The 25,666-nt window shown below is 42.9% G+C and overlaps 2 protein-coding genes across 2 annotated transcripts in view; one reads left to right on the top strand and one right to left on the bottom strand.

Moving 5' to 3' along the window:
• Window positions 1–3,054: 3,054 nt before the first annotated feature.
• On the top strand, window positions 3,055–17,553 carry EIF3M (eukaryotic translation initiation factor 3 subunit M). The gene is made up of 11 exons (XM_058806586.1): window positions 3,055–3,196; window positions 4,451–4,583; window positions 5,520–5,658; window positions 6,018–6,141; window positions 6,551–6,645; window positions 11,067–11,150; window positions 12,424–12,523; window positions 12,926–13,007; window positions 16,078–16,221; window positions 16,770–16,830; window positions 17,258–17,553. Exons 1-11 carry the CDS (start codon window positions 3,155–3,157, stop codon window positions 17,376–17,378), a joined length of 1,125 nt encoding a protein of 374 aa, XP_058662569.1. The 5' UTR covers window positions 3,055–3,154; the 3' UTR covers window positions 17,379–17,553.
• Window positions 17,554–18,302: 749 nt separating this feature from the next.
• Window positions 18,303–25,666, bottom strand: part of CCDC73 (coiled-coil domain containing 73) — a 70,602-nt gene continuing 63,238 nt past the window's right edge. The window contains exons 18-20 of the mRNA XM_058806585.1: window positions 23,917–25,446; window positions 21,118–21,242; window positions 18,303–18,515 (exon numbers count right to left, since the gene is read on the bottom strand). Of these exons, the coding sequence (XP_058662568.1) occupies window positions 18,336–18,515; window positions 21,118–21,242; window positions 23,917–25,446 (1,835 nt within the window). The 3' untranslated portion in view covers window positions 18,303–18,335. The remainder of the gene's footprint in view (window positions 18,516–21,117; window positions 21,243–23,916; window positions 25,447–25,666) is intronic.

Raw genomic sequence — 25,666 nt, 5'->3', positions numbered from 1 at the left:
CCGTTCCTCCACTCCAGCCTCTCTAGCATGGGTAGTTTCACAAAACACGGACTGCCTGCCCCCTTTGTATTCCAAGTGGCCTTCCTGATGCACAAGTTCAAACCCCAGCCATCATCAATCATCTGAATTCTTCTGGGACAAATAAAGTATCATGCAACCATATGTGGATATTTCAGCAGAGTTCTTTGGAGTTGTGTCGTGTCTCCTCAATGTGATGCACAGTTATTTTATTTTATTTTCATATATTCAGAATAATACATGACAAAACTTCTCTGCCTAAATAAATATAGGCGCTGGGGTTGGGAGTTCCCTGCGTGACTTGGGCCATTTACACACTCCGAGGTAGCTCAGGCATCTGCAGAGGAATTTATTTCAGGCACAGCATGGGATCTGTAGGGCACTCATTGCAGCTTGCAGGCATGCAGAATATTCCAGAATGGAAACTGGCACCAGGCAGGTGCTTTGGCACCTGAAATGTGTCCTAAACATGTGTGAAAATCTAATGCATGATGTAGCCCTATCCCCCAGGGTGATGGATCCCAGTCACCTTTAGTGTCACAGGACTGTGTTAAGCAGTACTAGAAGAAAGTCACCTACACTTTAAAAATGTTCCAACACTTATTCTCTGAAAATCAGATCCCCTTCGAGATCAGACACACAGAGGAGAGCCCTATCTCTGTATCTGTCCATAACTTCCAGGATGCTGACGTCTGAAATACAAACACTGGTAAGACTATCAATCAGCCAGTATCAAAATATCCTGGTTAAAAGATAATTAATCAGCTACAGTAGGGATAATATTTTTAAAATACTGCCCAAAGTAGAATAAGCTAATTAGGCATGATTGATATAATGGAAAAATTGAAAGTTGAAGCATTATTTAAAAGTTATACAAGCATGTGGATTGATTAAAATTAAGCAGAGTCATATAATTTAATAAAGGCAGTGTGGGCCTTTATCAGTTACATTGTGCTCAGTGCTGTGGAGACAGAACCCGGTGTTAAAAACCCTGCTCTAGTTATTAGACTCAATAAATGAGTTCAGTGGTGACTTGGTCAGGTTTATAAAACAAGGTTTGCGTACAGCAGCCTTTACTAACTGTGTTACTGGCTGGACAGGTGATTTTAAAGGTGTTTTCAACCTTAACTATTCTATGATTTTCTTGTCTTTCCATGTGGGTTTTGATCACTCGGGAAGTCACCCTGTGTTCATGCCAGAGCTAACCAGGAAACTTCTTGAGCAGAAAACGTGCGGAACACACCGGGGACACCGAGTGAGAGCTCCTCGGTTGCTCAATTCGAGCAAAGAAAAGGCGCCAGGCCCTTTTCTTTGGGCTGGGGAACTGCTGGGGAACTGCTGCCCTTACTCCAAGGCCGTGCTCGAACGGGTGCATGGGAAAAGTACCAGACAAAAAGCACTTCGGCTTTTAAACGGGGAGAGAGGAAGGCGTCAGTGCGAGGGGTGTGAAGGGAGTGGTGGGGGGCGGGTGTCGGTGCCGCGGCCGAGCCCGGGCAGTCCCAGGGTCCCACCGGGCGCTGGGAAAGGCCGGCGGAGCGAGCAGGGCCGTGCCGGGCAGGGCAGGGCCGTGCAGGGCAGGGCAGGGCCGTGCCGGGCAGGGCGGAGCGGGCAGGGCCGTGCCGGGCAGGGCGGAGCGAGCAGGGCCGTGCCGGGCAGGGCAGGGCAGGGCCGTGCCGGGCAGGGCAGGGCAGGGCAGGGCAGGGCCGTGCCGGGCAGGGCGGAGCGGGCAGGGCCGTGCCGGGCAGGGCAGGGCAGGGCAGGGCAGGGCCGTGCCGGGCAGGGCGGAGCGGGCAGGGCAGGGCCGTGCCGGGCAGGGCGGAGCGGGCAGGGCCGTGCCGGGCAGAGCGGAGCGGGCAGGGCGGAGCGGGCAGGGCAGGGCCGTGCCGGGCAGGGCGGAGCGGGCAGGGCCGTGCCGGGCAGAGCGGAGCGGGCAGGGCGGAGCGGGCAGGGCAGGGCCGTGCCGGGCAGGGCGGAGCGGGCAGGGCAGGGCAGGGCCGTGCCGGGCAGGGCAGGGCAGGGCCGTGCCGGGCAGGGCGGAGCGGGCAGGGCAGGGCCGTGCCGGGCAGGGCGGAGCGGGCAGGGCCGTGCCGGGCAGGGCAGGGCAGGGCCGTGCCGGGCAGGGCGGAGCGGGCAGGGCAGGGCAGGGCCGTGCCGGGCAGGGCAGGGCAGGGCCGTGCCGGGCAGGGCGGAGCGGGCAGGGCAGGGCAGGGCAGGGCCGTGCCGGGCAGGGCGGAGCGGGCAGGGCCGTGCCGGGCAGGGCGGAGCGGGCAGGGCGGAGCGGGCAGGGCAGGGCAGGGCCGTGCCGGGCAGGGCGGAGCGGGCAGGGCCGTGCCGGGCAGAGCGGAGCGGGCAGGGCGGAGCGGGCAGGGCAGGGCCGTGCCGGGCAGGGCGGAGCGGGCAGGGCCGTGCCGGGCAGAGCGGAGCGGGCAGGGCGGAGCGGGCAGGGCAGGGCCGTGCCGGGCAGGGCGGAGCGGGCAGGGCAGGGCAGGGCCGTGCCGGGCAGGGCAGGGCAGGGCCGTGCCGGGCAGGGCGGAGCGGGCAGGGCAGGGCCGTGCCGGGCAGGGCGGAGCGGGCAGGGCCGTGCCGGGCAGGGCAGGGCAGGGCCGTGCCGGGCAGGGCGGAGCGGGCAGGGCGGAGCGGGCAGGGCAGGGCAGGGCCGTGCCGGGCAGGGCAGGGCAGGGCCGTGCCGGGCAGGGCGGAGCGGGCAGGGCAGGGCAGGGCAGGGCCGTGCCGGGCAGGGCGGAGCGGGCAGGGCAGGGCCGTGCCGGGCAGGGCGGAGCGGAGCGGGCAGGGCAGGGCAGGGCCGTGCCGGGCAGGGCGGAGCGGAGCGGGCAGGGCAGGGCAGGGCCGTGCCGGGCAGGGCGGAGCGGGCAGGGCCGTGCCGGGCAGGGCGGAGCGGGCAGGGCGGAGCGGGCAGGGCAGGGCAGGGCCGTGCCGGGCAGGGCGGAGCGGGCAGGGCGGAGCGGGCAGGGCAGGGCAGGGCCGTGCCGGGCAGGGCGGAGCGAGCAGAGCCGAGTCGGGCCCAGGGCGGTCGGAGCGCGGGGCCCGCCCGCCCGGCGCGGGAAGCGGAAGCGGCGCGTCCTGGCGCGGTGGCGGAAGCCGCTCCGCCTTTCCGGAGCGCGGCGTGCTCGGAGCCATGAGCGTCCCGGCCTTCATCGACATCACCGAGGAGGATCAGGTCAGCGTCCCCGCCGAGCGATGGGCCCCGGGCCGCGGGGCTGGGCCTAGCCGTGCCGGGGGAGCCAGCCCGGGCCGGGCCTGCCCCGCCGGGCGCTCCGAGAACTCTTCCGGGCTGTTCCCTACAGAGACCGAGCAGACGATTAGAGAAACTTGAATATAGTGGCTGAAAGATAACGCGGTGCTTGCAGTTCCCTCTTAATGTTCCGCCTCTGTGGCACTTCGTTTTCATGGCTCCTAAGCACTACTTTTTATTTAGGAGAAGAAAGCGGGTTCACATATGGGCATTACTTGGGTTGTGTGGAATTCTCTGTACTGCAGGCACGGGAAGGGGGAATTCTGTGTTTGAGCTGCTGCTTTGTTATGCCTTTGGCTTTGTTGCCAGTGTCGTTGAAGTACGTATGTGTACATACATGTTTATGTATACACAGTGTGTGCGTGTACACATTGGAAATGTGCAAGAAATAGACACATGGCTACCAGCCTTCAGCCCAGTTTTCACTTGCCATGATGCCTAGTACACCATCAAGTAGCTGGTGTGAAACATCCTCAGTACAGCAGTTTGTCCCGGGGCATTTAGCTTTTTCTTCTGGTTCCAAAATGATTTGACACTGTACGAGATGTAAATGTCACAGCAGCCTCCTGGTCACAAGTGCCAAACGTTGTATGGCGTCAGATTGTTTGTGAAGGGTTATGGCTGTGCTGGTGAAGCCCTGAGTTATCATGAATAGGCCTGTTGCTGAGGGAAGGGTATTTTCTTGGTGTTGTTTAAGTCCTAACAGTGTAAGGCGGCTCATGACATTATAAGGCTGGGCTGAATGGGGCTTTCTACCCGGTTTAGTGGGATGTTCCTTGCCCGTGGCATAGGTGTGGAACAAGATGATCTTTAAGGTTTCTTCCAACCCAAACCGTTCTATAATTAGATTAGAAACTGTTGTGAAGTTGTGAAGACAAAGTTCTGCCCTCTCTAAAGTCCCTTTGTTTATACCTTTTTTCTTTTCTGGTGAACAAGCAATTAAATGGTTTCGATGTTTGATGTTTGCAGAGGGAGTAAAAGAGTAAAACTTTAGAAGAAAGTGTCTTATAAAAACTTACTAGGTCTGCAGTGCAGTACACATTGACACTGTGAGAAACAGCTCTGTGACCTGTTCAGTCACTGGCAAAACAAAAATCTGCAAGAAGTTTAATTGCTTTGACTTTGTTATTCGCAAAACAACTGCTTTGTTTTCTCTGTGTTGTCTTTCTCTTTTTTAAGGCTGCAGAACTGCGAGCTTACCTGAAATCCAAAGGAGCAGAAATCTCTGAGGAAAACGCTGAAGGTGGCCTTCATGTGGACTTGGCGCAGATTATTGAAGTGTGTGATGTGTGCCTGAAGGAGGACGACAAAGGTTTGCATTTTAAGTCTCGTTGGTTTTGCTGTTTGTTGCCATCAGTGCTTTCAAGCAGTAACAGTTGGCAGAGTTTAGAGATGTGTAGCACTAAAACACAAGCTGTGCATCCTCATAAAACTGGAAGTGCACATTTCCATCTTTGCCCTGGAATATTTGCATGTACTCTGCCCCTCCTTTCTCCAAACATCCAGCACTCTTTGAAGAAGTCAGAAGCTGAGCTAGACTCTGCTTGTTACGAGGGCGTAGAGACTTATATGTAAAACAGAGCTTTTGATGCTCAGGTGTCTTTTTGGGGAATAGATAATGTTTTCCATATGTAATGAATTTTCTTCTTTTTCTTTGCTTGACTGAAGAGCAAACTGAAAAGAAAACACAAAACTGGTGTGGTTGTGTTTGGAAAGGATGGAACACCACACTTCAAACAGGAGCTGGGGAGGGTTTGTAATACACTTCAGTGTTCTTGAGCACAGTTTCCCTGTGGTCTGGGTATCCCTTGAGCTCCTGGTGAAATGTTTTACTGTGCTTGAGCACTAGGTGTTGAACACTGTCCTCACTGTAGAACTGTGGGCAGTTTCCTGGATGTGCAGGAGGAAGCCACTGTGTGGAACCTAGAGTTCCTCTGATTTCTCCTGTGTGTAAACAGAATTCAGAGCAAGGGTGATATCAAACACCACCTTCTGTGTTGGCCTTAGAGGGGTAAGGTGTCTTACCTGGAGGTTTGTTGGTGTAAGCCCACTGAGCCAAGTGTCTGGTACATTCTGATGAATATCCAGGTTGGCATCTTGGCATTTTCTTTATTTTACAATTCTTGCTCATGCTAAGTGGTAATTCTATCAAAAGTATGAATTGCTATTATCAAAAGTATATCCAGCCCAAGGTAGCTACTGCTTGCTGCTTGCAGTTTCCAACAGCTGTATGTTTTGGTTGATGCAGATGTGGAGAGTGTGATGAACAGCGTTGTCTCTCTGCTTCTCATCCTGGAGCCTGACAAACAAGAAGCACTGATTGAAAACCTGTGTGAGAAGTTGGTGAAGTTTCGGGAGGGAGAGCGCCCGTCTCTCAGACTGCAGCTGTAAGTGTTGGGCAGGGCAACGTGAGACAAAGAAATTCTGCCTCTGAAGAGGAAGGATTTTCTTGTATGTCCGTCAATCAAAGTGTGGGGTGTTGCTGGAAGCAGTCCTTTACCTTCTGTTCACTGTCATAAAATAGAAGTACCAAATTTTTTTTCCATGGGTGTTCCAAAGTGAAATTAATATGCATAGTTTTCAGCTTTGCTGAAAATGATTACAAAACTGGAAGCTGTTCCAGTTCATGGATGTAAGGTGCTGCCAGATGCTTTGTACCAGCCTGTGTGTTAAAAGAACATTGACATGCACTCAGGAATGTTTTTTGGAAGCTCTGTAACTCCATTGTTGGTTGTTTGTGCTTTAGCCTGAGCAATCTCTTCCATGGCATGGACAAGAACACTCCTGTGAGGTACACAGTGTACTGCAGCCTTCTCAAAGTGGCCTCGTCCTGTGGTGCCATCCAGTACATTCCAACTGAACTAGATCAGGTAATTAAGTGACCCTTCAAGCTGTGGCTTTTGTGTGAGCTGTGCTGCACCTGAATATTAGTCAGAGCTGATACAGACCATCTCTTACAAATTGCCGTGAAGCTGATTAGAGAGATGCAACACCTCTCCTGTGAGGGACGGCTGAGAGCATTGGGATTGTTCAGCCTGGAGAAGAGAAGGCTCCAGGATGCATTTACTGCAGAACTTTAAAGGGGGCTCATTAAAGAGGGAGAGCAACTTTTGACATGGGCAAATAGTGATAGGACAAGGAGCAATGGGAGCATGAGAATAAGAAAACCTTTGTGCAAGATACTTTTACTCCTTTTCTGCTTGGGAGAAAATGAGGAGGATTTGTAGTGCTATTTTAATCTTTTCCTGAATGCTTCTTTTTCACTTGTATTCTGCCTAGGTCCGAAAATGGATTTCTGACTGGAATCTGGCCACAGAGAAAAAGCACACTCTCCTGAGACTGCTCTATGATGTCCTGGTGGACTGCAAGAAAAGGTATAAGAGACAAGTCATACATACTAGGCAACTCTGTATTTTGATGTACTATAGGTGAGCTGTAGGGAAAGTATTTCTCACAGGACTTGTAAAAATTAATCTGTACTGATAATTCAATCCAAATACACTTCCGGGTTTTTAAAAAATACTTTTAAGCACTCTTGCTTGCATTAAACCAGTGTTCCCAATAACATTAAAGTTAGTAATGAATTAGCTGCAAACCAAAGACTCCCAAAATAACCATCTTAGTGCATTGTAGCATTATGCCAAGTTTATTATTTAATTGCACTTTTGACATTTTAGTGCATGGCAGTGCTATCTCTTACTTAATGATGTGGGAAGGCTTATGAATCATAGCTAACAGAATCAGTCTTTTTCTGTAAACATTACCTTCAGGACAGAGCTTTCCACTAGTCATGGAAATTAATGTCCACAGAATACCTGCTTGGCCATTTTGAATTATTATCCTGGATCATAAGAAGCATCTTTGATCTAACAAACTTGGCAGACCACTGTCTTCTGGCATGTAGAGTAATCCAGTGTGTATGGTGCCTGCAAACTACTGCAGGTCTGAACTGAGAGCTGTCATCAGTTTATCGTACAGAAATGATGCAGTGGATTGACTGCCCTGGCCAGGGCTGCAGTGATGGGCTGCTGTCCAGTGCTTTGGGTGTAGTTCCACAACAGCTCAAAACTTCTTAAACCTGTCCCTGCACTTTGGGATGGTGATGTGGGAGGTGTGTGTTGCTTCCCCCTGCCCTTCCACTCTGTTTTCTGAGTTATTTTTTCAAGGTTTTTTTGATTTTCATTTGGGAAGCAGCATCAAGCCCCTTCCACTGCTGACCCACAGTGTACTTGTGCATTTTCAGCATTTGCATAACCTTGCAGTGCTGCAAAAGGAAATTCTGTCCTGTAGCCTCTGTTCCTGTCCCCTCCAGCTGCCAGTACCTGTGTGTGTTGGTGCTGCTGTGGCATTTGTGTGACTGCACAGGGGCTTGGCCTGGGGACATGACCTTGCTGGGGATTTAAAAAGGCAAGTGTGAAGCTGTCACAGGTGGAGAAGAGTTCCACCTGTCAGGACAGTTGGCTTATTGTGCCCTGCTGGAATTGTAGCCTGGAAATGCTGCATCAGCATAGCAGGATCATAACCTCAGTTTAGGGATGACTAATGCTCATGGAGTAGTTACTCTGTGAGCTACATTACTGGGAATTCCTGTTTGTAACACTCAAATGCTTTTGCATCAATAGTTCTGTATGGCAGATTTCAGATGGTCAGAATTAGTTCAGAAATGTTAGTCACAGATCTTTTCCATGGCTTAGTGCTTGCCTTGTTTCAGAAATATTACACTGATGACATTCCTGCTCTTCCTCACTTCCCATCCTGTTGATTTATTGTGATATTTTAACTGCTTTCATTCCCAAACTTAATAGCCAACTATTTTTAGCTAGTCTTGCTATCAAACCAGTGGATTAAACTTCTAGTTTGTTTCCACTGCTACCAGTAACCCTGCTACTGAATGATGTTTTGCTTGCTAACCATAGGTGATTTTTTAACACAGCAAATAAAACCTTCCACAAACCCTGTAAGACTCCTGCACTCGGTGTCCAGGCAGTGTTTCAGGGCACTTGCACTTCTCTCCAGAAAAGAAAACAAGAAGTGACCCTGGCACCTTTGACCTGGTTCAATCTCCTGGATCAGTGGGCAGTGTTTGCAATAGTATGGGAAACTCACAGCAGCATTCCAGCTGTAGCACTCAGGAATGCTGCTCTATCCAGCAGTATGGGAAGATAAGTGGGAACTGAAAAGTACATGACAAGAATCATACCTCAGTTATTGTTGATGTATAATCATGGGAAAAGAACTAGATTGTTAAAGACAATTGAATTCTTTTGTTTGCTTGATTTCTGTTTTAACTTTGGTCAGTGTGGCAGAAGAGATGGTTGTCTGTAGCGGACTCCCAGTGGATCTCCAGTATTGGTAATCAATAGATTGGTAGCTCCTAAAAAGAAAATGTGCAGAGGTTGTGTGGTGTCCCTTTTCCTGCAGTGACAAGTGAAAGTTTCTTGTATCAAACCTTTTCCAGCCACCTTGGTGCAGTTTAAAGCTGGTCTCTGCTGGCAGGATTCAGCAGCTTTGGCCCTGCCCAAGTTAAATTCAAACAGGTCTGGCAAGCCTGGCCATTAATCCTTGTAGCAAAAAGCTCAGCATGTCAGGCACCTGCAGAGTAATTGTTTCATTTCATTTTAGTTCAGTTTAATATCATGTAATGTAGAGGGACTCAATTCCAGCATCTCACTAAGTTACTGAATGCTCTGCTGTGGTTTTTTTGTTCCTTTTATCTGCCATCACTCTTAAGCTCTCACTGGCTTCTTGTCAAGTTATGCATCTAAACTGTCAAGTGGAGCCAAGAGCACTTATTCAGGCTGTTTTACTAGAAAAAATGTTCACATTTGCACCTAAGGTGAGACACATTTAACAAGCAGCTGTGGTAAAATAGTGATCAGTATTAGTGCCTAAACAGCCTCATCTGATGTAGCAATCTGACACTGAATAGAATACAAGACTGCCATAGAATATAAAGGCTGCCATATGAATAAAATAGAATGTAAAGGCTGCCATATTTGCTGAGGTTCACAAGAATTTAGCACACAAAGTTTGGGAGTAATTGTCTTGTAGCATTCTGTTGTTTCCTAGAAAGAGAAGTGAAAAATTCCACTCTTTCCCCGCTTAAAAAAAAAAAAAAAAAGGCAGGGAATTGAAAATACTGTTTGAATTTAGTTAAATGATAGTTTTCAATTTTTGCTGCTAAGGGAAAGATTAAGAGAGGAAAAAAGGTGCCAGAAAACTGTAAGACAGCTCTGAAGTGCACAAGAACAATTGCTGAAAAGCTTTCATTAAATAAGGAGTTGTGTATTAGGTTGAACAGCACATGAGCTGAGCCTCTCTGATTAAATATCTGTATGTTGCCATTCTTGTATTAAAGTGGTCCTTTGTCTCCTAGAACATTTCATTTTGGTAAGATTTCACCAGTGCTAAAATCATAGTCAGTCACAGACTGATTTACATGCAAATGCTGCCTAAATTAATTTTTTTTTTCTTTTCACTGATACAGAACTATGGGTTCATCTAGGTCAGTATTGGTCACCAGGGTAAAACATAAGCTGACCTCTTTAATGCTGGAGTTTTAAAACAAATGTTTCACTAAAGCTTATATCCCTGAATATGGTTCTGGAATGCTGGGATCTATAGAAAATGCCCCTGCCTGGGGACAAATGTACATCCAGATTTTGTATGATACTGGGTGTTGCCCATCATGTCTTAATATTTGTGCTGCACATCTCTCAGATCTGGTCAATTCTCTGAGAACAAAGTTCACCCCATGGAGTGGCTGTCAGACAGTGGTAGGGTGAGATTTCAGATAAATACCCATATAAAGACACTGTTCTTGTACTGCAAAAACCATTCAGCTCCGTGCTGCTGTATGGGTTAAACCTCTGGCACAGCACAGAGCATACTGGGCATCTTGTGTTGGTTTGTTCTTCCCTGTGCAGGTGATGCCATTGGCCTAAGTCACTAATGCAAATGGAAATTTTATTCTCCCAGTGTTTTGTTTTCAGGAAAATTGTGTGTGCTTTTAGACCATGTGGGATAATTTGGTGTAAATTTTGCATCAGCGGTTGCTGGCCTTGATGGTGGTAAAACTGTGAAGTGAAAATAAATCAAAATCTGTTAAAATGACCCAGTAACAATCTCAGAGCTGGTTTGCAATAGTTTTGCTGTTGTTTACAAGATAATCTGGGTGGACAAGGCTGTAGGTTTGCTCAGCTTTCTGAGAAGGAGTTGTTTGTCCAGAAGCTGTCTGTCTGTCAGAGCAGTGCTGGAAGCTTCACAGCAGCCTCAGCCACTCTCACTGCTGGCTGTATAATTTCATCAATAAAATGAGCAGCTCTCACTTAGAATACTTGAAGAGAGAATCTGTGAAAGAAGAGAGCAGCTTTTATACAGTCATTTTCCTGACCATAAATATTCTTTAAGAGATGCCATTTTACATTTGAAATAAACTTTGCAGCGCTACTCATTGCGCAATGATTAAATCCAGATGTGCACTAGAGGAGCATTCTAGTGAACCATATAAAGCTGTTCCTAGCTCAGAAAGCTTTTTCCATAACCAGCAGGTAATGAATCAGTTTAAGAGAATGAAAGGAAGGGTGAAGATAAACATTTTGTAGAACAAGAATTGAAAGAATACATCCAGTTAATTTGTTCTCTCCACTAGAATTAAAAGGGATCATCTTCATCTTTTTCAAATGTGATTTAATTTGACCTATAACATCATAATGGAATTATTTAAATATTTGAGTGCCTTGTTTGAACTATTTTTTTCAGCAATCCTGAGGTAACTTAATTTTTTTTTCCATAGTGACACTGCAGCAAAAGTGATGGTGGAGCTATTGGGAAGTTACACAGAGGACAATGCTTCCCAGGCTAGAGTTGATGCTCACAGGTAAGACTGACTTCCCAGTTTCCTTAAAAGTAACTTTTCCTCAATTGCCAAATGATTTTGATCCCCATACTATTGAGAGGTTCAAATGGCCTGGCAGGCCGAGGGCCCTGCCATGCCTCTTGTGTAGCTTTGCTGACTCAGTCAGGAGTTTGTCTCTGCAGTGTGCTGTAGGTCTGGCTGTTGGTAGGCACAGCCAGCTTTATTCCAGTGTGCAAGGGCACAGGAGAGTTCCCGGTCACTGAGGAGAGAAATCAGCCTTGGGTAAGGACTTGACATCAGCTGTGCACTCAAAATCTGCACTGGAATCCTTTATTTCAGATGGTTTTACTTTTTGCCTGTTTTATTATCTGACTGTGAGCATTCTTTTCAAAGAAAGAACATTGTTGCTGTGTTCTCTATGAGCAAGTCTAAAGGATGTGAACTGCACAGAAATAAGCTTACCTGTTGAACAAGCTGAGACTAAACTGATCCATAACAGTGCATTTTCCCCACTGGCCAAAATGAGTAAAAGCCTTTTGATGTTCTAACCATCATGGTTTTTCTTAGGAATTAGTGCTTTAGGTTGTGCCAGATGTGCACTACCATTAGTTCTGAAGGGAGTTGTTTACACTTAACCATGGAGGAAAAGCAGGATGACTCCTTTGGAAAATGAGTGTCTGTGCCTCAGTGGGACCTTCCCTGGCTCCCCTACAGCAGCCTGTTCCCTGTGAGAACTCGTGTGCCCAGGGCTGTGTCTGTGCAGAGCTCGGGTTCTCTGCTGTGGCAGAGCCAGCCCAGGCTCCTCATGTGCTGCTGAGAAAAGCTTTCTTTGAATTTCCTGCTTCTAGGCTGCAGCTGCAGCTGAGAAATCCTGGGCCTTACACTGTTAGATGTTGGGGTTTTTTCTGTCTCGTGTCACGTATTCAAGTATAATTAAATCTTCCAAAACAACTTAATTCTGTGAAATTTTAGGAGCACAGTAGAAGTACCTTTGTTCCTCCTAGGAACAAAGGCTATGCTGGAAATAAATGCACAGATGAAAACTGTAGGGTGATCTGTGGTTTGACCGCCTGGCACATTTCATTTGGAATACTGGACAAACTACTTTAATGCTTCCTGTTCCTTGGTTTTTCCATCTGTAAAACGAAGTTTAAAACTGGAATGTGACATTTGTTATTTCTAATAATAATTGAAAACCCTTGTTTCCTAGAAAGCAAGGAAGAACAAATTGAGTTGATCTTAGTCATAAAGATGTGAACTGCTTTGAAAGTAAGCATCTTCCTTTTCTCCTCAGATGTATTGTACGAGCATTGAAGGATCCAAATACCTTTCTCTTTGATCATCTTCTTGCCTTAAAACCAGTCAAATTTTTGGAAGGAGAACTTATTCATGATGTAAGTAACTTTGTTTATAGTGAGATGGTTTGATAACAGTAGACTGCTTTGTTTTAATGTGTCTTTTGAAATTCATTAGAACAGTTATCTGTGTCAGTAATCCTGAGCTGCAATGTGCTATTTCTTTTACGGTCTTTAAAATTAAAATAGCATGTGAAATGTTTCTCTTTCAAAGTTTCAGAAACTCAGTTACAAGTCCTGCCCTCACTTGAGTTCTGTAGCAAATCTGAAGTCTGGGGAAAGGAAGTAAGCTCAGCACAGACTGCCCACATCTATTGCCAGAAGGCAGAATTTCAGCTCTTAACAGCTTATTTTTCTGTTCAATACCTATCTGTCCAGCCTGCAAAGAGGGAAACAAAGATAATATTTAAACTGTTCTCATGTTTGTTTTCCATCTTTTAGCTTTTGACAATTTTTGTAAGTGCTAAACTAGCGTCCTATGTCAAGTTTTATCAGAACAACAAAGACTTCATTGACTCCCTGGGTAAGTTTTCAGATCATTACATTTCTGACTATTTACATGGCTTAAGGTGTGGAAGCCACAGAGTAATTCAATTTGAATCCATGTATTGAGGCAAGGAAATTTCAAAACAGATCAAAGTTTGTAGATGATAACTTTGTAGACTGTGAGCTGGCCATCTAACCACGGTTTGTTCTCTGAAAGCAAGCTGGTTTATAGCTTTGGAAGAGAACTGTGGTTTTACCCACTGTTTTTTTCTCTCAGAACTCCCCTCCTGAAGGGTTTAACACATTCATACACCAGGCTAGGCCAGAGATCACAACTACATTGAGGAAACCACCAGCTTGTATAAATCTCCTATTTTTTTTAATGATGAATAACTTTGTAACAGCAAATACCTCTGAGCAGTGAGATAAAAGCATGCAAATTGTGTGTGTGTGTGTGTCTGCCTGTGCTGATGCATTAGAGCCAGCAAGCCACAGTCTGTCCCAGTTAATTTGTTTCATCACATGAAGCAATGTGATGGAATGTTAATGTCAGCACCCTCTTTATTTACACACTGTGGAAAAAAGGAGTAGTAATTAACACTTTGACACTCCCCCGTTGATGTGTAATTGACTGTTTCAAAGGAGCACTGGTTCATAAGCTATTGCATGCATTAAAATTACGTTTTTTATATTCCAGCTTTTTAGGACAGGGGTCAGTGACAATGCAGAAATTGCTCAATGATGCAGATTTTTTTATTACTGCATTAAGGTTTTGACATATTGGTAATGAATAAATGTTTCCATAAAAATATGGTATTTTTTTTAATAACTTTGATTTTCAAATGACACTTTGATTTTCAAATGACTGCCTTGGATGCATGTGAGGAAAGCCATAGTTTGGCTAAAACAGAGTTTAGTGCAGCTTTTTAACACATGCATTATTTTGTTAAATGGAGTGTGATGCAATTCTTAGAATAATTGCTCTCGGAGCTTTAAAATGGTGGTACTTTGGGTATTAAAATAATGGAAATACCAGTGGGATTTTTTGGTGAATATAGCAGCAAGTTTTTGGTAGCTTGTAAATGTGTCTGTACAGAAGTGTATTTTTAGTCACGTGTATCTGAACATTACTTATGCAGACATCTTATGCTTTTCTTTCTCAGGGGAAAGTGGGTTTGGGGGTTTATCTTTTAGGTACTTGTTCACAGAAATTTGCTGAAATTGCTGTTACACCAACATTTGAATAAATTTATGGAAGATCAATTGCACATCTATGTAGCATTAATTGTATTATGTTCGGTTGTTGTGGTTTCTTGTGCCTCCCAGTGTCTGTGCTTCTCTCCATGAATTAATTCAGTGTGTGAACTTTCAATATATCTAAGATTGATAAAATCTCAGTAAAATCCTTAGATACCTGTGCAACTGTTTGGAAAGACAGTCTTACCTTCCACTTATGCTGATTTCTCTGTGGTGTGCCCAGAACCTCTCTGTGTCTTTGAGCAATGGACAAGCAGAGATTTGGAGTTAGCACAGATGGAAATGCTGGGAACTGAGTGGCTCAGCCGTGGCTTTGATAAACAAGGGCACTTTGGTCTAGACAACAATGCAGTTGTAAGATGAGGCATTCAAAAATTATCTATTCCTAAATGAGATTTAGAGATTTAAATCAGATTTAAACCGTACTTTAGACATTTTTTAAAAAATAACTTGCCAAATTTTAAAGGCTGTTTAGAACAGGATTCCAGTGGCAGTAGAGCATGGGCTGTAGTTGTAACCCCTCCTGGACCAGGCCCAGTCAGAAGTGGCCCAGGAAAGCTGCGCAGAGCAGGCTCCCACAGGCAGCATCAGTTTGTTACAATTTGTTGTTTTATTAATGCTGACAACTTAGGCCAGCAGTAGCATTATCTGTGTCAACTGCATCGCCCTAACATGGCCACAGTTAATCTGGCATTATCAGCAGTCTTCTTCGCAAAGTTAATCAGCATCTCATTTGCATTTGTTAATTAGGGTTAATGTGTGCTAATTGATTTTTTGATGCTTGTAGGGTTCCATTAAACCCAGTTAGGTATAGTTGCTGGTGCTCCTCATTCGTATGAATTATGGTGATCTCGTTTTTGTTGAATCAGTGCCAAATAGGGAACCTGCATCATAATTACAGCTAATTAACACAACATGATGTCCTGCACTAATGTGCTTCCCTGCTAGTGTATGGGTGTTATAAATTCAAACTTACATATTTACTGAAGCTATGGGAATGTTTATAATGTCATTCTAGAACAAAAAGATTGAAACTCATTTTTAAGAAACTTCTGATGGATCTTAGTTGGTACCTCATGGACCTTGGCACTAAGAAATGCCTTGTTTCATTTCAGTGACTTAACTTGCTTGACCTAGATGTTTTTCCAGGAAAATGGTCTCTCATTTAGGCATGCAAGGCCTTGGCTCAGTTCCTTGTGTTGGCATTTATGCAGCCATGTAAAAGCTGTAGCCTGACCTCAGTATCCGTTCAGCTGGTTTTAAACAGCAAGTTTCTGAGCCACACTGGATGCTTACATGAGCCTCATGATGCCTTTTCTGCTGTGGACAGATAAATTCAGTAGCAAAATGCTTTCTTCTGGCACCACAGTGTTCTGCTCAGGAACCATCACTGTGAGATTCATTTTCCAGAAACCACAGGAGAATGAGTGGTGAGGCTCCAAGAAGATTACTGGCATAACCAGCTGTGGATTTTCCATTTTGTTGCATTGCTGTTCTTCCAGGTGATGCAACTGAAAATTTCACTTGCACTCTTACCACTTCAAATTCTGTTTAGGTGATGTTTTTACTGCTCAAAACCCAAAAATTTTGTAGATAATACATTTTTGCTAAAAACAACTGAATCTTGATGAATTCACAATGGAACTTGCCATTTTAGCAAAAGACAAAGCAGATGCAGGATTTGGTATTTCACCTCAAAAACACTGTTGACAATGCAAAGTAGAATATATTTCAATGTGAAAAAAAATTTAAATTATTGGATGCATATATATTAAAAATAACATGAAAAGCAAATTATTTGTATGAACTACAATTAAATCATTAATTAAACTATCACCACTTTTCCTCAGGCTTGTTGCATGAACACAATATGGCCAAGATGAGGCTCCTTACTTTCATGGGAATGGCTGTAGAGAATAAAGAAATCTCATTTGACACAATGCAGCAGGAACTCCAGATCGGGGCTGATGATGTAGAAGCCTTTGTCATTGATGGTAAGAACTGTGGTTCTGCACACAGTGCTCATCAACAAGACCTTTATAATCTTCTCAGCTAATGTTAAATTTTAACAATATTAATTTTGATTCCTGTGCTTTTTACAAGTTAAAGCTGCACAACTTCATGTTTAAAGACAGGCCCAACTGTTGTGTTCTAACCAGTGTTTTTCTTCTCAGTGACAGGAACTGTATCTCCTGTAATTCTTCACAGGACTAATAAATTGTTTGCAGGTTTAATTTGTCATCTGGTTTTGTTTGCTGTCATTAAAACAGGATGTGTTTGTAGGGGAGAGAAGTTCATAAAATCTGTACAGGATATTGTTTTTATAGATTGGCACCAAACAATAGGATTCATGCAGGACCTTCATATTGTTACATCATTTTGCTTTTCTGCCGACTAGACCATTAAAATCAACAGCAAAACAGATTGGGTGAACTGCTGAGTTCTTATGTTTGTATTGATCTCATTTTGAACCATTTTTGTGCAGTTTAATTCCTTTGCACTATCATGAAAACGTTGCTCAAAACAGCGTTGTTTTTTGCAGCTGTAAAGACAAAGATGGTGTACTGCAAAATAGATCAGACACAGAGGAAAGTCATTGTCAGGTAAGACAATTCTACATGGCATTTTGCAGAACTTCATGTGTTCTAATTATTTCACTTACATTTGTAGAATATTCTAACCAGAAGCAAGGTATTGTTCCTAGCAGTTGCTGCTAGTTAAATAGTTGCTATTTATCATAATTTTATTAAAGCTCACACTGAATGTGATTAGCTTATTTAATGAAAGAGTCCTACTTTCCAGGACATTTCATTTAATGACCTACTAGTGACAGGAATACTAATGACTGTTGTTGCTTTAAATATTTGGGAAGGCTACAGAATTCTCTTAACTGGTGAAGTGAAGCCCTTTCTAGAGAGAAAATTGGAATTTTCCTATTTGCTCATGAGAGTAAAGTAATGCTGTAGAAGAATGATTAGGTGAGTGTGACATCTCTAGTAACCTTCTCCCAATTGTGTTTTACTTCTCCAGTCACAGCACACATCGGACTTTTGGAAAGCAGCAGTGGCAGCAGTTGTATGACACTCTAAACACCTGGAAACAAAATTTGAATCAAGTGAAAAACAGTCTCCTCAGTCTCTCAGACACCTAAGAAATTTTTTTTTGACCTAGTAGTATTGCTATAGATGAACTTTATTCAAAACTTTGATAATTTGTGAATGTTTCCAAAAAAATGTATGCAATTGGCCTAAAGAAGCAAAATATTCTAAACTGCCACACCAAGAAAGAAAAAAAAAAGAGGCAATAAAACTAACATGGGAAAATGTCTTCTGTTGATTTTCTTACATAATCAGCAACAAGAAATTGGCAATATCGGTTATGTTTCTTTTGTTCATTTTACAGTATGGGGACTTTTCTTTGCAAGAGGTGTGGGGAGGAAGTGAGGGAAGTCAGAAAAATAATAGTGCAAGTATTTCTAAAGTAAGAGAAAATTTCCCTTCAACATAAGGGAGAAGAAATGTGAACCAACAGAAGTGAAGCTTCATGAAACCAGATCCTGCTGCCTTATTTCTGTAGTCATACCTGATCCTTCAGTGTTGGAAGGGACCTCACTGATACAGAAACTACAACAGATAGACTTCAATAATTTGGCAGTAAAGGTGAGCAGAAGATTCTTCTGCCACTTAGAACTGCTGGAAGTAGTTGTAAATGTTTGCAGAACCCATTGCATCCTGAAATGGTTGGAGGTGATTTTGCCTGAAAACTGAGTGAGTAGTCTGTCAGAGAAAATGAACTATTTCAGCCAAAACTTCTGAGGAGCAGGAGAAGGGTACAGTTAATTATTTAATTTTACAAAACATACATAAAAACATTAACTGATGAACTTTTTAATTTTGAGCAAAGCCAATAATAACTTGAATTTGATTGCAGAACCAGAACTAACATTAGGAGTAGGAATTGGATACATTTTGGAACATAAGAACTGTTAACATGTTATATAAACATGAAACTACACATATATACCATATTCTAGGAATACCTCTACAGTCTGGGTTAGGGAAGTGATCTGTCTGTGCCTAAAAGCATGCTTATCTCCTGGTGCTCATCTTCACTGGCCTTCTTCGTATTTTCTCTTTCTTGCTGAATGAAGTCTCTCCAAATTCAGTAATTTCTCAATTCCTCCTATTTGGTTTTGTATACTGGCATTCCTAAGAGAGCAGCTGTCCTCATCTTTGAGTGCTTTTTCACTTCTTGCTGGAGTGACAAAAGCAGCAAATCCTTCTTTAACCTGACAGGATACAAATGATAGCAGTTGATAACCCAGTGAAATTCACATACAGAGGTTCAGATTGTTGGATTCTGTTGAGCATTAAGAGAGGAAATGTTAACAGGAAAATAAATCAATTGGAGAAAACACATTTAATTTGAAGTGTTTGCCTTGTATTTAACTTGGAAAATTTGATAATGACAATTACACTTTTATAAACCAAACCTTAACATAAGACTTGGATCAAGAGTGTGATTTAAATAAGACAAGCTTTTATTAGAATGCAGATTAGCAAAATAAATAGCTTAATTAAAGAGTTTAATGTTGCAATTGACATTTCTATTGCTAGGCAAGCATTTGATTAACAAAACCCAAAATCATGAGGTTTATAGTGTTAACTCCCTCTCCACTTCACTGTATGGATTAGAAAGCAAACATCAGTAATGCACAGTCTGTAATAGATTGGTTTTTTTTATGTTAAAGATCTTTTTGTTCTTTTGATAGTTTTAATTACTCTTTGATATATTATTGTTAGCTACTTCCCATCTATCCCAATCAAAGACAGATGGCAACACAGTAGGGAAACAGATGAGTTTTCCACCTGTAATGTGGGATTGTGTGGCTCTTGGGGAGCAGCATGCAGCACCAGCAGCTCCCCTGCAGCACTGGCTCTGTGAGCTGCAAGGTCACCGCTCAGACTCTGCTCCTGTGCAAGGATTACAAGAGGAGACCTTCCCCCTCTGCTCAGTCATTTTTTAAATATTGGGCAACTGTGCCCCAGCCAGTTCTATGTCTTTATCAGACCTACTTTTATTTTAGCACATTAATTTTGTGCCAAAGCTTACCTTCACTAGTGTATAAGCATTTCTTAAAGTTTAAAATATGAACAATAAAATTAATGCAAATTGTTCACTATTGCATTTGTAACAATGCAGGCTGAAGGTACTGGTACTTCAGGTCAGTAATGACTGGCATCTCCCTTGTGGTGAGGAAATAACTTCTCCATTTGAGCAGTGAAAGTTTCAACCTGTTAATTCTCTCATGCTTTTCCCCAAGGCCTCAGCAACAAACAGGTCATACTGCACTGCAAGCCACTAGTGAAAATCCCTATGGAATAAATAGCATGTGGGGCTGAACCTGTCCTGTGCTGAAAACTGCATCTTTAAACTGACCTGGGAGTGCTTATTCATCCTTACTGTGGTACTTAAGCATGGACAGACTGATGTTTAAAACAGTTCTTAAAATTTTTACTAGAATTATAAGTGCACTTGTAGAATTTCTATAATTTTTATCCCTTTTTAGAGTATTGTACTGTGACTGATTGAGATTACCCAAATTGTAGAAGGCTTAAGTCTGCTCCAGTTGCAATCACACATGTTAGTCAAAGCAAAGGAAGCAGCTCCCAACAGCTTGTTTATCTTGGTCATTAAAATGACAAAAAGTTGAGAACAGAAGGCATTAGAATGAAACCAAGACAGAAAGGAAGGAGTGCACTATTACAGGCTGAGATTTCGTAGATTAAGGATTCAGAAAATCTAAGATGAAACCAGCAAGGCACTGTTCTTGTCCATCTCTGCTTTTTCTTAGCTAGCAGAGCAGGAGCTTTAGTTTGGAGGTGACAAAGCAGACAGAACCACAACCAGATAATGAAACACAGCTTTGCTTCAGCTGTAGTTCCATGGTGGAGTTCACTCAGCTCCTGCTTCCACCTCTGAGAAAAAGCAAGAGACACACAGTAAATACCAGCACTGTGTTTGGTGAAAAATGCACCTCAGTGTCATTCACAAGTAGAGCCAGGCCAGGAAAGTTGTGTAATTTCAAACATCAGTCTTGTGAATGTCAGGGATTGTGGATGGCATCAAAACCTGATTATCTGCTGGTCAGCCAACTCTGCCACTTGAGACCATTGTACACCTCATCCAGAGACAGCCCTAAATACCTGAGAAATAAAAATACCTCTAGAACCTCTTCTAAAAAGGAAAGGTCAGCTGCAGCTGTAAATTGTTGTATCACTTTTGAACCATACATTCAACATTGGGTCAAATTCTAATAGAGCTGTTCAAGCTCCAGAGTCTAACACACATCTGAAAATGCAGTGATGAGGCATTGGGAAACAACAGGTTTTTACATGTTTGTGTAATGTTACCCTATAAAATAACATTAAATAGGGCATCACATAACTACAGTGTGTGATAAATGGATAGGCTCTAATTCACAGATGTGCTGAATTTTTATTCTTCCATGGATTCTTTTAAATGACATGGTCTTATCAAGTAATAGAGGAAACAATGTTTTTATACTTTTACATTCCACTATTTTCCCTTTTTTTTTTTACTTTAACTTCTACTTTTACTGTAAGTGATGATTTTTATTAGGGTACACAATAGACTAGCCTCTTCCTCCCCTCCCAAACAGACTGGTTAGCATCTGTTTGATTCATATGCTGTGACTTTTTCCTGCTGCTTTCTATCAAGCTTAATTGTGAAAAATGGTGTCTTGTTGCCCTTTTGATATTATTTCGGAGATTGACTCAGCCTTAAAGTATCCAGATGGGTACAGTTGTACAAATATCTGTGGAATTAGCTCACTGAGGTCTGGTCTGCAATATTTTTAATTGACTTACATGTTCTGTGGGAAAAGAAGAATCATAAAAAGCCTTTGCTGTAGCATTCCATTCTTCACTAGGCTCTCCCTGGTGGATTCTGGAGGCATTCAGAGTGTTGGCAGCTCTGCTCAAACTGCTGGAACCTGATTGACAAAAAGGAAATGGTAACAACTGCAATTTAATCTCCAGGCACTAATTGTGAATGACTAAACTGGTTTACCTCTGATCTTAAAAAATCAAATATTTTTGTTTTAAATCCCTGGATCTTTGTTGTAGGCTTTTGCCCTTCATTTTTTTTCTTTCACATGCTTCATTTATTTTTTTCTCTAAAGATGAGGTATATTTCTACTTTGATAAAAAATGTTTTCTGTCATTTTCACATATTAGGTTAATGACAGAAAAGTGATTTATAGTAAGTATATGTATTCTAAATATTCTAACTGAATATGTTTTTTCAAACACTATTACTTTAAACTGACTGTCTGACAACAATAATAAAATGCATAATTATTGCCATTATAACATGATATTCCAGGGTGACTTGTAATAAAAGAAGACATGAATACAAAGCTTTTCAGACAATCAGAAACTATTTTTAATGAGGAGTCTTTGTGTTAATGGCTCTGATGTTTCAGGTGGTCAGGCAATAGCCACCTACTAAAGGTAGGAAAGGCAGGTGAGTAGATTAATTACAGACAAGTATAAGCCTCCAGTCTCTCAGAGGCTTCATGCAGCAGCAGCAGATTCTGCTGCAACCAACATCAAATTCCTTGCAAGGTGAAAGCACAAGGATTCTGTCACAGTTCCTCACAATGCAAACAGGAGCTGTTCTGCCACTGCACAGATGCCTGTGGATCACTGCATTGACAGTAAAACCTTGTTTTGCTGTGAAAATGCAGCTACCTCATGGTCATGTAACAATTATTTCAGAATACTGACATTTTCTCTTGGGAGGAACAGGAAAATGGTTATGTGTTTTTCTTTTTTAAGCATCTGCCAGGAAGATCTTTCCCATTCCCAGTTCTTTCCTTCATTTACTGATGTGGAGTCTCTGCTTTCTGGGAGCCAGCATATAAATAGTAAACTGCACTGTGGTTAGGCAGTAAAAGGAATTCCCTCAGATAGATTTACTAAACTCTTTCACCAATTCTCTTCACCTCTAGCTCTCCCATATGCCTAAATGGGTTGTGTTCCAGTCAGTATATAGTATAGCATACAGGATATAAATAAAAAGATTTAAAATATAGGTCCAGTGCCCACATGGATTCCACTGCAGGTCTGCAAACAAAACAGCACAAACCCCAAGCACAACAATCACTGGGAGCTGCAGTGACTTGTGGGAGCCCTCACAGGGAGGTTCTGCAGCATTCCCAGACAGCAGCAGCCTCAAGGAGGGACCTAGCTCAATTTGGCAGCATGAGGCACATCTGGGACACACACCAAGACCCTCACCATGAAGGTTTGCTGGAATTCAACTGAGGAAACTCAACTGAGGGACTGGAGTCAGCTGCCCACCAATTCCTTTGGATGAATCTCTGAGTCACTTGGATTTCCAGCACTTTGCATACAGAAAGGTTTCTGACGAGAAGAGGAGGAGGAACTCACAGGGAAAAAATTTAGATAGCTCTGTCTGTTCTTACAGAAAAGATACATGCAGAACATCATGGAACTAGGCATTCATTTTATTGAAACAGATACCAAAATTCACATTATTAAAAGAAATAATGTGCCATCTGACATCAGGATTCTGGTACCTTGCTACCACTACTGCTGGTTTAGGCACAAAAGCATTTCTGAAACTGAACTTCAAAAAATGTGCATCAGAACATAAATATCCATAAGCACGAGACCAAGGACAGAAACAAAACTACCTATAGAGCTAAATTCATAACAGAGCAATGTAAAGGAACCAGACTGCTGGGTTTCTGTCTGCAAAACTAAGGATGGGAGTCCATTCTGCTCTTGGTATGTTCAAGGGCCAAAGGTGAAAACACTGCACCAACAAAAACTCTATAGACACAAACACCCTGTTCTGTCGATCCTGCTCTTTGGGAAACACCCAGGGCTCCAGTTTTGGGGTAATCTACCAGCTCATTTTACTGCAAAACAAATCTAAAATACAGTTTTTCCTCATCTCAGTAATGATTTAGAAACCCATGGAATGAAGTTCATATTTACTATTTTCTATGTGCAAATTATTGCTCAACAAATAATAACCAAGTGTCAGTAGTAGGGGATTAAAATGCCCCTTGAGCACCTCAAGCTCCATGTTTTCCAGAATACAAAGAATATAAAGTCAGAATATAAAGTCCTTTCACACACTCAGCACATTCAGATGGTTTTAATGGTCCATCTAAATTAGAGATGTACAATAAAATAAAAAATAAATTTCTGTAAAATCCATTCAAAGAAGCATCTACTGGCTCAAAATCTACCCTGATTCTGATGCAAAATGAGAACACTGAATAATTTTGCAAAAGCTGCTCAATGCTTTTCAGATCCATGCAGAGCCCTGATGGAATATGTTCCACATTAGGGTTAGCAATGCCTGTCAAAATGCAGTTTGTCATTGCACTGCTGTTATTTTACAAAGAGAAATATGACAAAAAAATATTTAATCAACGAATTGATTGACAAGCTAACTAAAGCTGTTTAGTTGCATTTATAACATAAACAGAGCAATCTCACCTTTTTATGATATAACTAAAATGTCAGGCTTACATTTTTCTACACTAAGTTTAGATATAGACATTTCACCTTCTAATAATTTTTCTAAGCACCACATGGTTCAGAATATTTATGTTTATATTTTCTTACCTTGTCCTGCTTCTCCATTGTCCCCATTTTCACTGAGATCTTGACTCTGTGTGTTTGAAATAATGTTTGTGTTTTCCACTAAGCATGGTGGTTTCTCTTTCAAAAGGGAAGGCTCCTTGGAAGCTGAAGTCCACGTAGCTTGACCTCTCATTTGATTTATTCTTGAACAAGAACTGAGAGCTAAAAAATTCAAGTATAGTGGAGTTTTCTCAGCTTTTTTATCTGAGTTTGGAAGATCAAAGGATGACCTTACACTTATGTTTACTAAATTTCCAGATGTTCTCATGGGTAAAGAGCATGGTTCTTTCAGGTGACCCTCAGCAAGCTTCATTCCTGGAACTGTTCCACTCAGTGAGTCTTTTTTCTCTTTTAACAGTGTGTTATTTGTTGAAGCATTAATCTCCAGGGAATGTCCAGTTTTGATGGAGTGTATCTGAGTACCACTGCTAACATTTTTATGTGGAATTAGTTTATCTGCACATGCCCTATCGGCTGGGGGGTTTTTGTGAGCAATTCCGAGACCGTCAGCCTTTACTGGAGATTTGGCTTCAGCATTGGAAGTCCATGTGTTTGTAGCATTCCCTGTTTGTTTAGCACTGCTTTGTTCAGGTTGATTGCTGTGCCTGTCATCTGCATTTACTCCTCTCTCAGTTTTTGGGGGGCATAAATTCAAAGCACCTACGAGAGACTTATTATCTCTGCATTCTTTTGCAGCAGCATCATCAGCACTTGTGTTATCACAACAAACAGTTGGTGGATGTTGAGCATCAGCTGCCAGAACACCAGTGCTGTTCATGTTTCTGGCATTGTCATCATTTCTGCCTTCAGCATCTATGTGTGTCTGTTCCAGAGGAAGTTTATCTCTACATAAACCACTCAGATTGAAGTTTTTTTCTGTTTTATGTAATTCACTGCCTACAGAATTGTCACTATTCAGCAAGCTGCATTTTTGGTATTCTGCTTGAGAATTCTCTTTAGTATAAGGTAGGATGCCAAAACTTAACTCCTTAGCTTGGTGGTTGTCTGTATTCCTGTCATGCAGAGCACTCTTCTCAGTGCAAAGAACAGCTTCAGACTCAGGCTTGGGTGCTTCAGGTGTAAGGACACTTTTGTTGTGCTGTCTGGTGTCTGAGTTTGCATCTGCCTTGGCACAAGCTGATTCACCTGCAGCATTGCACAGCTCTTCCTTGCTGGTGTCAGCCTCCTGCCTTCTGTTTCTCCTGTCAGCACTTACAGTCTCAGCACTGCCCAAGAAGTCCTTCCCTGTTTGTGTGGGGTGTGCTGCCAAGGGCTCAGTGCTGTCCTGTGCCTTTTGATCTGAATCCGCATTGTTTTCATCTGGTAATGTTCTGTGTGCTGCTCCTTCTGCCTCTCTGCATCCAGGGCCGTGCATTTCCCAGGTGTGTCCTTGGGTAATTAAATCAGTATCTGTGCAGAGGGTGCTCCTGGGAGAAGCCTCCCTTTGCTTTGCTTCACAGGGGCTAGCAACATTAATTTCATCCTTAAAACTGTTCTCAAGAACTTGGGACCCTGTAGAGTGAGGGCATTCTCTAGTTAGTGACTGATTACCCAGAGGTTATGTAATGCTTTATTTTTACAGTTTAGAATTTCCAAAGAGGTGGACTCAGCATTGATATCAATAGTGATATCTTATATTACACACACAAGCCTGTCAAAAAGCTCCTGAAGGTAAGTATTGCACTGTGGTCACTTGCAAAATATTTATGAACTGAGAGAGCAGAGAATATAC

This window comes from Ammospiza caudacuta, chromosome 6 (genome assembly GCF_027887145.1).
Source record: "Ammospiza caudacuta isolate bAmmCau1 chromosome 6, bAmmCau1.pri, whole genome shotgun sequence".
Taxonomy (NCBI): Eukaryota; Metazoa; Chordata; class Aves; order Passeriformes; family Passerellidae; genus Ammospiza; species Ammospiza caudacuta.
The sequence above is the reverse complement of the archived record's forward strand: the minus strand, read 5'-3'. Positions and strand labels throughout refer to the sequence as shown.

Excerpts from the sequence above, each read along its gene's own strand:
- EIF3M (XM_058806586.1), top strand. The coding sequence starts at position 3,155 with ATGAGCGTCCCGGCCTTCATCGACATCACCGAGGAGGATCAG. Across the intron at positions 6,646-11,066 it reads CTGGTGGACTGCAAGAAAAG|TGACACTGCAGCAAAAGTGA; the intron begins GTATAAGAGACA and ends TTTTTTCCATAG. Across the intron at positions 12,524-12,925 it reads AAGGAGAACTTATTCATGAT|CTTTTGACAATTTTTGTAAG; the intron begins GTAAGTAACTTT and ends TCCATCTTTTAG.